This window comes from Mustela putorius, unplaced genomic scaffold, assembly GCF_011764305.1.
Source record: "Mustela putorius furo isolate JIRA1106 unplaced genomic scaffold, ASM1176430v1.1 tig00000765_pilon_pilon_pilon, whole genome shotgun sequence".
NCBI lineage: Eukaryota > Metazoa > Chordata > Mammalia > Carnivora > Mustelidae > Mustela > Mustela putorius.
In genome coordinates this window covers 566,992-579,579 of record NW_025421470.1, presented here as the reverse complement: position 1 = coordinate 579,579, position 12,588 = coordinate 566,992, and the positions used below count along the sequence as shown (strand labels likewise).

Genomic DNA, 12,588 nt, shown 5'->3' with positions numbered 1-12,588 from the left:
TTTATTGGGGTGTTTAATCAAGATATTGAATTTTATCAAATGTGTTTTCTGTATCTTTTGAGATGATTATGCATTTTCTTCTTAGTTTCTATTATGGTGAATTATAGTAATGGATATGCAAATGTGAAACCAATTTTGTAATGTTTCTTGTACTTAAATTTTAAAAAAATATTTCATTCTGAAATATTGATTCACATACAGTTTTAAGAATACAGAAAGATCCTGTGTATGCTTTACCCAATTTTTCCCAAAGGTAACATCTTGCAAAACCACAGGACAACACAACCAGGATATTGACATTGAAAGTGCTGTGATACAGGGGCGCCTGGGTAGCTCAGTGGGTTAAGCAGCTGCCTTCGGCTCAGGTCATGATCCCAGTGTCCTGGGATCGAGTCCCACATCGGGATCCTTGCTCCGCAGGGAGCCTGCTTCTCCCTCTGCCTCTGCCTGCCATTCTGTCTGCCTGTGCTCGCGCTCTCTCTCCCTCTCTCTTTCTGATAAATAAATAAAATCTTTAAAAAAAAAAAAAAAAAAAAAAAAAGAAAGTGCTGTGATACAGAACAGTTCCATCACCACGAAGTTCCCTCCCTTGCTCTTTTATGGTCAAATCCCCTTCCTCCCACCTCCACTCCATCCATAACTACTGACTACCCCTAACATGTTTTCCATTTCTTTAGTCACTTCACAAGTGTTTCAGAATGGTGTTTTTTCACTCGCCATAATTCTCTAGAGATTTCTCTAGGTGTTGTATTTATCAGTAGTTCATCACTTTTTACTGCTGAGTAATGTTCCCTGGTAGAGATGTGCCACAGTTTTTTAACCATTCACCCACTCAAGGACATTCAGTTCTATCAAGTTTGAGGCTATTATGAATAAAGCTGCTATGTACATTTGTGTACAGGTTTTGTCTGGGATAAAGACCTAATTGTCTGGGATAAAGGAATGCAAATATTGGGTCATACAGTAATTGTATGTTTTTTTTTTAATTTCCAAAATGTTTTCTAGAATTCTGGTATCATTTTACATCATCCCAGTGCTGTATAAGTAAGTCTCTCCACATCCTCAACAATATTTGGTGCTAATACCACTCTTCATTTTAACCATTCTGGTAAATATGTAATGGCATCTCACTGTGGTTTTAATTAACATTTCCTTATGGATAATGATGTTGAATATCTTTTCATGTGTTTACTTTCCATCGATACCCTCTTCAGTGAAATTTTTCTTCATGTCTTTTGCCTATTTCCTAGTTGGATTTTTTTCCCGTTTTTTATATACCCTCATTACTAGTCCTGTGATAGATATGTGGTTTGCAAACATTTTCTACAAGTCTATAGCTTTTCATTTCTTAACAGGATCATTCACAGAGCAAAAGTTTCTAGTTTTGATGATGACCAATTTATCAATTTTTCCTATTATGTATCATGCTTTTGCCTACTGTTAGATCCTAAAATTTTTCTATTTTTTCCAATAGTTTTATTATTTCTGTGTGTGACACAGAAATAACTCTATAATCTGTTCAAAATTATTGTCTATATAAGATGTGAGACTTAGGTGGGGGCTCATTTTTTAATTTATGAGTATCCAGCTGCTCTACAACCATTTATTGAAATGGCAATCTTTCTTCCGTTTAACTCATTTTGCATCTTTGTGGGAAAGTCTTTGAGTACTTTTTCAACCTTACCCTCTAGCTCCTTTCCTTCTGGGACCATGATGACAGGAATGTCAAATCTTTTGTCATAGTCCCACAGGTCCCTGAGCCCGTTTTTGTTGTTGTTGTTTTGTTTTGTTTTTTAAGTCTATTATCTCTGTGTTGCATATAGTGGGTAATTTCCATTGTTGTTTCACTGAGTCTTTCCTCATTCTACTGTTTAATCCCCCCACTGACCTTTTATTTTGATTATAGTTAAGTTTTAAAACTTCCTTTTGGTTCTTCCTTATGTCTTCTGCTTATTGAAAATTTATATTCCATTTCTTTGCTGAGGCTTTTTCTTTTTTTTTTTTTTTCAAGCACATTTGTTCACTGAAGCATTTTCATCATGACTGCTCTAAACTTTGTCAGATAATTCTAACATCTTTGTTATCTCAGGATTGGCATCTGCAGATTATCTTCTTCACTCGAGATCTTCCTGGTTCTTGGTATAAGAACGAGAATTGGGTGACTGAAATCAGGGCATTTTTGTATCATGCCATGAGACTCTGGATCTCACTGAAATCTTGTTTTGGTTGGCTTTCTTTGGCAGTGCTCTGGCACTTTTTTTTGTTATTGTTATTGCCAGGTAGAGGTAGAAGTCCATGTTCCCCATGAAACCCTCCATACCCAAGGGCAGGGGACTCTTTGTTACTTCTGGGTGGTGGTAGGAGCTCCAACTCCCTATGTTCTCCACTGATCCTACATTGGAGGTGGCCTCATTACTGCTGAGCCATAAAAGTCCTAACTCTTTGACAGGCTCTTCTGACACCACCCCACGAGGAGGGGGAGGTATACCTCATCACTGCTGGATGACGGTGGAAGCCCCGTCCTTCTGTGGTCTCCCCTGAACTGCAGAGAGCCATGCCTCATTAGGTGGGGATGAAAATCCTCATTCTGTACTTGGCTCTGTAATCTCATTCTTGTGAGGGTAAAGTCTAGACTCCCCACTTGGACTATGCTTGCATGGTGGGAATGGTGCCACAGTTTTCCTTTTATGTGGTTTATAACTAGAATAGAGATTATGGCTTCAAATTTTTCTGCCTTTCTAGGTTGCCATTTCTCTGCTCCTTTAACTAGAAAGAGAAAGTTTTTGTTGTGACTAGTTTTGTCTGCACCCATCGTTACTTCTAATTTACCAGCTTCTTCAGCTCTAAGTCTGTAATGTGTGAGGACAAAAGAAAACCCCGGTAACTCACCACCATATCATTCCTCAGATCCTACTGTCCCTGGCTGGTTTCTCTTCTACCTTGCAGAATCTTCTTAAGCTTGTTTTATATACAGTATCCAGGTTTTTAGTTGTACTTAGTGGGTGGAACAGGGAAAAGTCTGTCCATGTCCCAGAGAAGTAGCCAGTTTCATGTATTTTTACCACTGTTTTATTTGGTGTATTCAGATTTGTGACAATTTTATGTTCATTATAAATATACAGTGATGTTTTAACTTATTTCATAAATGTCTTAAATTCAATCTGCCTTGTTTTCCTAAGGTTTAATGGGCCTTTTCTGAATCACTTTGTTTTAATTTTTTTATTTTTTATTTATTTTCAGCATAACAGTATTCATTTTTTTTGCACCACACCCAGTGCTCCATGCAATCCATGCCCTCTATAATACCCACCACCTGGTACCCCGACCTCCCACCCCCCCCCCACTTCAAACCCCTCAGATTGTTTTTCAGAGTCCATAGTCTCTCATGGTTCACCTCCCCTTCCAATTTCCCCCAACTCCCTTCTCCTCTCTAACTCCCCTTGTCCTCCATGTTATTTGTTATGCTCCACAAATAAGTGAAACCATATGATAACTGACTCTCTCTGCTTGACTTATTTCACTCAGCATAATCTCTTCCAGTCCCGTCCATGTTGCTACAAAAGTTGGGTATTCGTCCTTTCTGATGGAGGCATCATACTCCATAGTGTATGTGGACCACATCTTCCTTATCCATTCGTCCGTTGAAGGGCATCCTGGTTCTTTCCATAGTTTGGTGACCGTGGCCATTGCTGCTATGAACATTGGGGTACAGATGGCCCTTCTTTTCACGACATCTGTATCTTTGGGGTAAATACCCAGGAGTGCAATTACAGGGTCATAGGGAAGCTCTATTTTTAATTTCTTGAGGAATCTCCACACTGTTCTCCAAAGAGGCTGCACCAACTTGCATTCCCACCAACAGTGGAAGAGGGTTCCCCTTTCTCCACATCTTCTCCAACACATGTTGTTTCCTGTCTTGCTAATTTTGGCCATTCTAACTGGTGTAACGTGGTATCTCAATGTGGTTTTCATTTGAATCTCCCTGATGGCTAGTGATGATGAACAGTTTTTCATATGTCTGATAGCCATTTGTATGTCTTCATTGGAGAAGTCTCTGTCCATATCTTCTGCCCATTTTTTGATATGTTTGCCTGTTTCATGTGTGTTGAGTTTGAGGAGTTCTTTATAGATCCTGGATATCAACCTTTTGTCTGTACTGTCATTTGCAAATATCTTCTCCCATTCCGTGGGTTGCCTCTTTGTTTTTTTGACTGTTTGCTTTGCTGTGCAGAAGCTTTTGATTTTGATGAAGTCCCAAAGTTTATTTTTGCTTTTGTTTCCTTTGCCTTTGGAGACATATCTTGAAAGAAGTTGCTGTGGCTGATATCGACGAGATTACTGCCTATGTTCTCCTCTAGGATTCTGATGGATTCCTGTCTCACGTTGAGGTCTTTTATCCATTTTAAGTTTATCTTTGTGTAGAGTGTAAGAGAATGGTCGAGTTTCATTCTTCTACATATAGCTGCCCAGCTATATGTTTTAATTTCTTATTTATAACATGTATGTGGGCTTTGCTATTACTTTCAACAGATGAGTTTACTTAATTTGCATATGACATAATAATGTTTTTGCCTTAATGCCAGCATCTTACATTCTCCAATTATAATGCTGTTTTAATTTTTTTGCTCTTGCTATTTAGCTTTCTTCTTTCTTAACTGGGGTATTTTTCTACTGGTAATTCAAAAGTGTTACAATCTGTTCAATTACTCCAATTTCTTCTTTCATGTATTATACACTAATTTTTCCTTGATTTAACATACTTAGACAGGATTTATTGACTGTCTGCTAAAGATAAGAAAATCAAAGGTGGCCTCTTCTTCACAACTCTCCTCCCCTTGCTTACTTTCTGATTTTTTCTGGTTTTAATTCATGCTCATTTCTATTTTAGTTCTTCTCCTCCTGGGTCTGGGTCCCTTTATAACTATTTCTTGAATTTAAAAATATTTATTTATTTATTTATTTATTTATTTGAGAGAGAGCAGGAACAGAGATTGGAGGGGTAGAGTGAGAGGGCGAGGGACAAGCAGACTCCCCAGTGCAAGAGGAGCCCAACACAGGGCTCGATCCCAGGACCCTGAGATCATGACTTAGCTGAAGGCAGAGGCTTAACTGACTGAGCCACCCAAGCACCCTTATTCCTTGATTTTTTTAAACTTAGAAACTATCTGTGCCTTCCCACTGTGAAAGATCAATATTCTAGTACATTCATACTTCCTCTGCCAAACCTCTTGATTTCTTAATTGTTAATTTTACTTTATCATGATTTATGATATTTTCTTCTGTCCTGTAGCTGTTGGAATCTACTTTTCTAGTGTAAAGGCTGTGCTTCTCATCTATCTTTGCCTTGTAGCTTTTCCTTTCATCTCTTGGTTAAAGATTTTTATTTTATTTAACAGAGTCCCTGGGAGCTAACATCCAGAGTGATTTCATATTTGAGACCATCTTTTTCCTGCTTTTCTACTTGTTGACTTTTCAGTGCTTCAGTTCCCTCATCATGTCTTTGGCTGGGCAATTTCCATTTTCACTTCTATTGTTAACTATCATATCACTGCAATCTTTTTTTTAAGTATAATTGATGTTACCTCCACAACTGGAAGTGCCTGTGGGATTTTACCCCCTTGGGTATTTTTCATATTAGGCTTCTTTCAGCCTTTTCAACTGGGTTTCCAAAGAAAAGAAATCCTAATACCCTAAGATATTGGTTGCTGATAACAAATTTACTTGATTCCTCTGCATCTGGAATGGTACTACTCATAAACCAACCTGGGAGAACTGAGAAAACAGTTCATCATTTTCTGTGCCCTGTGGTCCAGCTGAGAAGCCCTACTGAGAAAGCCTTCAACATGTTGGCTTTGCTTGTATTTTCCTTGCCGACATGTACCTTGCTTAGTTCTTGTTAATCTTTTCCTTATTCTTATATATTCAGGTGAATCATCTCAATGTTCCTCCCCCATCTAGGACCATTTGAAGGTTTGGCTCCCCCAAAGCAGAAGACCAAGCCAATCTGTGTACCTTGCTGGCTGCAGGCCTGGGCTCTGGCTTCTGTTCAGTGTTCAGTGCAAGAATCCACTCTACCCTGTCCAGAACATATCTGGTCCAGGGCGGAGGGACCTCAGGTGTCACCCCAAAGTCTGATAGCTAGTTTTGCTTTTGCCTGTTCTATCTCTTTCTCGAAGTAGGCGCCTTTCTTATCTTTCCCTCAGTTTAGAAGGGAGCAAAGGCTCACAGCAGGCACTGAGGGCCGCCACAGCGAATCTCCTCGCACGCTTACTGTGCCAGCCCCCTTATCTGCTCTTTCACATCTTCTCTCATTTGTCTTCTTTCCTTGTCTTCGGCCACATTCCTAGCTGTTGCGGGTGGTACGCTACACTAGGTGTTCCATCCTTCAGTCTCCCTGCCAACTAGGCACCCCATCCCACCCCAGAAGAAATCACCATCACTATGGTTGGGGCAAGAGGCACCCTCTTTGAAACTCTCACCTCCGTTTTCAGGGTTGCTGACTCCCATTTTCTTCAACCCTCTACGGCCGACAGCATCGGTGGGCATTTTCCCAACACTCTGACTTCAGTCTTCTCTCCCCACAGCTTCCAGGCAGGGTGGAGGCAAGTGCTGCTTTGCAAAGGGAGTTGGTCTCTCTTCTTCCCTTTCAACAATAAAGGCTTTTGCTATTATTTGGCTTCACTTCTCCAAATCCCTGTGTTGTTCATATCCTCAGGTGGGACAGCGAGACTGAGAACTGGCTTCACCCAGCCTCCTCGGCCAAAAGTAACTGACGACTCTTCCAAGACTGTGGGGTAGTGGCTTCGACACCTGCCTTGTGGGCGAAGAAGCCAGCGACTGACTGACTAGAGCTTTGGCCAGCAAGCGGTGCAGATAGATAGCATGGAGCCTTCTCATGCCTGTCTTGTACTTTTCCTTCGTCAGTTTGGTAGGGACCAAAGCAACATTTTCTGACCAAAAATTGTTTCATTCAGTATGACGTGTCTTGGTGGAAAGAGTACTTGTTTTTTTGGAAAGAACTCCCTAAAAAGTACTAGGGTAGCAAAGCAAAGGAGTTGCCCCCTCTCCTCTCCGTGTGACCAAGGAGGGCAACTCGTCTTCAGAAAGGCGAGGAGGTGAGGGAAGGGCGGACACAGTGGAGAGGAGTTTACAGTCACTAGGAACGGCTAGATGTGAGAAGGCAGACAGAAGTGTCGACTGTGCTGGCGGTGAGCAAGGAGAGAGTGCAGTGGACTCCGAGGGCACGTCTTACTTCCATGAACCTCCCCACCACTGCCTCTGTGCCCCCCGGTACAGTCTGCTTCTGATTCGAAGGATCTGAGACGTACTGAGGTCTGAGGAGTCCTGTGCCCGCTGGGTACAGAACCGGACAGGGACGTGTACATACCCCGGACGGGGGCAGAGAGGTCCCAAAACTGAGAGTCCCCCTGAATGAGCAGAAATCCCTGGGAACTTTGGATTTTCACTACGGTGGGGTCGAGGTTAATCACCTCTTCCCACTGCAGGACTCGAACCCAGGCTCACTGGCTTCCAGGCTTGGGCCCTCGACTGCTGTGCCCGAGGCAGCGAGCAGAGGGTGAAGCGCGGGCCCGGCTGGGTCCTGCGGTCGCTCGGCTCTGCGGGTCCTGCGGTCGCTCGGCTCTGCGGGTCCTGCGGTCGCTCGGCTCCGCCGGAGCCACGGCAACAGCGACCGGGCAGCGCCCAGCACGGTGCGGGGGACCCGCCGGGCAGGATGAGACGGGCTTCCCTGGGGCCTGCAAACCTGACCACGGCGCCTGCCCCGCGGCGGAGAGGGGGACACGGGGACACGGGGACACACCCCAGGGCGCTCTCGGCTCGGCCGGGCCCGCCGCTTCTGGCTCCTGGTGCTCCTCTGTGGGTTCGGCCCCTGCGATGGGCGCGTCTCCTCCTCCGCCCGCCAGCGGCCTCGAGGGACGTTTCTCCTGGGCCTTGCGCTTGATCTCCGTCCCCCAGAGGCGTCCCAAGGGCGGCAGCGGCGGCCGGCGGGGCTGCTCGGGCCGGCGGGGCGGGGGACAGCAGGGCCTGCGGCTCTTCGGGGTCCGACGGCCCAGTTCCAGCGCGCCGCTGCGGACCACAAGGGACTCTCGTGTCGGGCCCCGCTAGCCGAGCGGTCGGAGGCGGCGGTGGAGACCCGCAAGCCGGGCCGGGGGCTGCGCCGACTCACGACTGCGGGGCCGCGGCCGCCCGGTGGCCTCGGTCGCGTCCGGCCGAGCCCTCGCGCAGGGCCAAGGCCGCAGGCGCCAGGGCCCCTTCGGGTCGGACGCCAGGCCCGGCCCGGCCCTCCGACCTCGACCCGCGGGCAGGAGCGGGACGGAGCCCGGCCGACCCCGAGCAGCGCCTGGCGTCCGACCTGCTCCGGGCGTCGAGGGGGAAACAGCGCGGCGGCCCCACGTCCGTCGGCGGAAGCGCCCCTCGCCGGGGCCGCCCGAGGAGACGGGGCTCCGGCCGCCCCGAATCGCCGAGTCTCCCGTCGCCCCCGAGGGGCGGCCCGTCAGTGCGGTCGCGCGCGGCGGAACGGGCGCGGCGGCAGGTGACCGCCGCGGACACGGCGGGAGCCGGACGCCGGACGCAACGGCCACCGACGGCCGCGGTGACACCCGCGCGAGGGCAGGCGGCGGCCCGTCGCTCCGTCTGCGGGGGGGGCGCCCCGGTCCGGTCCGCGGGCCCGGACTGTGAGTGTGTGGACTTCACCGCGCGGGCGCCGGGGGCTCAGGGGGCGAAGCCGCTGCGCCCCGCCGGGGTCATGGTCCCGGGGTCCTGGGATCGAGCCCCGCGTGGGCTCCCTGCTCGGCGGGGACCCTGCCTCCTCCTCTCTCTGCCGACTTGGGATCTTGTCTGTCAAATAAATACATAAATAAAATCTTCAAAAGCATATCTCGCCGGTTGTGCACTTAAGGTGTGGACACTTCGCGTGTGCGAATCACCTCAGTAAAAAGGAGGCAAGGAAGGTCAACAAGCATGAGCTTAGAGATCGTTTTTATTGTGTGTTTTCCTGTGACTTTGATACTTTGCCAGTCTGCCTATAATGAAAAAGGCGCTACTTTTTTCAATATCAAAAGTGTTTAAAGCTCTGTAACCATTATTTGGTAAACTGTTTGTGTTCCCAAGGAAAGGCATCCATCACATACTGTTGACTGGAAACAGCATGTAGCAAAATGCCAACCATAAGAGGTTTCTGATTCATATTTGGATGAGAAAGACCTACCTTCCCATGAGAACAAAAGAAATAAAGATAAAATTATACTTTTCAAACGGTGGGGAGAGAAGAGGACAGAAGGAAACCTTGAGAACTGAATTCCAGAAAGAAGGAGCATGGCTGAGAAGAGACGTGACAGCCGCCAGTCTCCACACTCAAGTCCAGGTACAGCCGGCCTGCTGTGGATGAAGAAGCTTGACAAAAACAAATGACTGTCAACTGGACGTTACATAATAGAGTAGACATGTACAAATTGGATTCTAGAAGAGCCACGAAGGCAGGAATGAGCACTCAACCTGGACAGTTCTCCCCAATTCCAGGCTTTGCCATGGACGTGACAGTGTTTCGAAAAGGGGTTGGAGCGGGTGCCTGGGTGGCTCAGTGGGTTAAGCCGCTGCCTTTGGCTCAGGTCATGATCTCAGAGTCCTGGGATCGAGTCCCACGTCGGACTCTCTGCTTGGCAGAGAGCCTGCTTCCCTCTCTCTCTCTCTCTCTCTCTGGCTGGCTGCCTCTCCGTCTACTTGTGATTTCTCTCAGTCAAATTGATAAATAAAATCTTAAAAAAAAAAAAAAAAAAAAAAAAGGGGTTGGAGGGAAAAATCACAAAGTCTCATGCTTGCTTCTGGTTAATGGGTCCCATGCCCCTACATTAGTTGAAACTGCGAGCAGCTCCTTCTCAGCCCAAACCCAAACTCCAAAAGACTATAGCTCAGGATTTAAATTTGGGCTAATCACAAGTTAATTCAACCTGAGGAAACCTGCAACTTCTATGGCTCCGCTGGACACCAGCAGAGAGCTGAGTCATTAGCTCCTCACCTTCACTGCATTTGGAGGAAAGGGACTACTACCGGTCAGGAACACACACAACAAAACAAAAAGACTTCAGTTTCTTTATTTTCTGCACAGTGTGAAGAATACAACAAGAACAATTATGAGAAATTTGAGAAGAACCTTAACTATGGTTCAGTTATTGGAATGAAAATAAACTGAAAATTACTTCAAATATGAATGAAAATGGTATAGTTCAGAAAATGAATGGAAACGCACTAAAAAGAAGAGCTGAAAAACAGACTGTGTGAAAGGAAAAAATCATCAGTGGAGAGGCTTAGATTGGATAATGTGGAAGAAGAGATCAGGGAACTTGAAAAAAAGGCCAGTGAAAAAGTACCCAAACTGGTGAAGAGAGAAAAAATATTTTAAGAATATGTGTGAAATGCAGGATCAATATCAAGTACTCTAATATCAAGTGGTCTGAGATACGAGCATCTTGGAGCCCAAAATAAGAGAGAGATAATAAAAGAAAAGTATTTGAAAAATAAATGACCAAAATAGTCCAATCTGTTGAAAAGGATCAACGCGTGTACTAATCAGTGAATGAATCCGAAACACGGCAAATACGAAGGAAACCACAACTAACCCTAATCAAACTGCTGAAAGCCAAAGGTAAAGAGCAATCTTAAAAACAGAGAAAAATATGTATTATGTAGTGAGAACAGTGACTTTTTTTAAATGGTTGATTCCTTTGGGAACATTGGGAGTCAGAAGGCAAAGAAGGCACCTGCTTAGAGCGCTGAGAGCAAACCTTCAACCTGAAATTCTATAATTGGAAAAATTATCCTTCAAAAAGGAAAGTAAAATTGAGATTTTCAGATAAGCAAAAGCTAAAACAAAGACAAAAACAAAAATAGAACCTAAATAATGCTGTGTAGCAATTGAAACTCCACTACAAGAAATGCTAAAGGCAAATTTAGGGGCTGAAGAGAAGTGATGCCACATATACACACGGTTCTCTAGCATGTTCTTCTCAGCCTTGGCTGTCCTGACATTTAGGGCCAAATAAATCTCTGTTGTTGTGGTGGGGGGTGGCTCTCCTGATCATCCTACCAGGTTCTGCAGCATCCCTGGCCTCTACTTACTAGATTCCAGGAGCACCGCCCTCCAACTGTGACAACTAAAAATGTCTCCCATGGAAATTAAGTAGAGAGAACATGAAGAACATCAGAGAAAGAAACTGCTATGGACCCAATGTTTGTATTGTTCAGAAATTGAATGTTTCCCAAAATTCCTATGTTGAAATCCTATCCCCAAATCTAAGGTGTGGACTTTGGAAGGTAATTAGGTCAGAGGGTAGAGCCCTTATAAATGGGATTAGTAGCCTTCTAGAAGCCCCAGAGAGCTGCCTGCCCCTTCCACCATATGAGGACACAGTGAGAGGTTGGCGGTCTGCACCCTGGAAGAGGTCCCTCAGCAGGATGTGATTGCACCGATCCCCTGACCTTGGACATTCAGCCTCCGGAACCGTGAGAAATTTCTGTTTGTGAGCCATCCAGTCTTTGGCACTTCATTATAGCAGCCCAAAGCGACTGAGACAGTGACTAGGTTACTATTGGTTGATATAAAATAATATTTGTCCGTGTTTATAATTTTTGAAAGCTAATTAAATTAAAAGCAAAGTTACCACTATTGAATTTTGTGGTTTATAATATATTTAGAAATAAAATGTAAGATAAAATAGCACCAAGATATGAAGAGGGCAAGTATACCATTGCAAGGTTTTTTTGCATTACAGATGAAATGATGTAATATTGATTCAAGGTAGACTGATAAAAAAGTGTATGTCAAATTTATAAAACAACCATTAAACTATATAGTTAAAATTCAATAGAGGAGAAAGAGTTGAACACAAAAATACACTGGAATAGTAAAAAGAAAAAGGAGAAAAAGAAAGCAGCAAAGGAGGAACAAAAAATCAGTAGCAAGGCAGCAGATTTAAACCAAACTTTATTAATAGTTACAATAAATGAAAATGACCTATACCCTCCAATTAGAAAGCAGATATTGCCCAACGGGATTTCTTAAAATAAAAGCCAAGTATATGTTGTTTGTAGGAGATGCCAGAAAGATACAAATAGGCTCAAATTTAAAGAGTGGAAAAAGTTATACCTTGAAGACATTAATAGTAAGAAAGCTGGAGTGGCTATATTTGTAAAAACCATAGTACATTTTAAGACAGGAAATGTTAGTGGTAACAAACTGCACTTCATAATGATAAAAACATCAGTTCCTTAAGGAAACATAACAAATATAAATATATTTGTACCTAAAAAGAGATAAATCCAGTATAACTATGAGAGATTTAACTCTTTTCTTTTAGACAATACTAGTAAAGATATATAATACCTGAACAAGTATCAATTGACTTAACTTAATTGACATTTATAAAACACTCTGCCTAATATTTGAATAATGCGCATTACTTTCAAGTTCACATTGAACATACTCCAAGGTAAGTTATATGCTGGGCCATAAAGTAATATCAATAAAATTAATAGGATTGAAAAATACAAGATATGTTCTCTGACCATAATGCA

General features: G+C 44.2%; 1 protein-coding gene across 1 annotated transcript; it reads right to left on the bottom strand.

Annotated features, from left to right (window-relative positions):
* Positions 1 to 7,520: 7,520 nt before the first annotated feature.
* On the bottom strand, positions 7,521 to 11,116 carry LOC123393208 (basic salivary proline-rich protein 2-like). The gene is made up of 3 exons (XM_045084541.1): positions 11,102 to 11,116; positions 8,186 to 8,652; positions 7,521 to 8,085 (listed from the first exon to the last, which is right to left on the bottom strand). The coding sequence occupies exons 1-3, from the start codon at positions 11,114 to 11,116 to the stop codon at positions 7,521 to 7,523; spliced, it is 1,047 nt and encodes a 348-aa protein (XP_044940476.1).
* Positions 11,117 to 12,588: the final 1,472 nt, after the last annotated feature.

Bases quoted from the DNA above. Each gene is read 5' to 3' on its own strand.
- LOC123393208 (XM_045084541.1), bottom strand. The intron at 8,086-8,185 runs GTGAGTCGGCGC...TGTGGTCCGCAG, and splicing joins GCGGCCGCGGCCCCGCAGTC to CGGCGCGCTGGAACTGGGCC.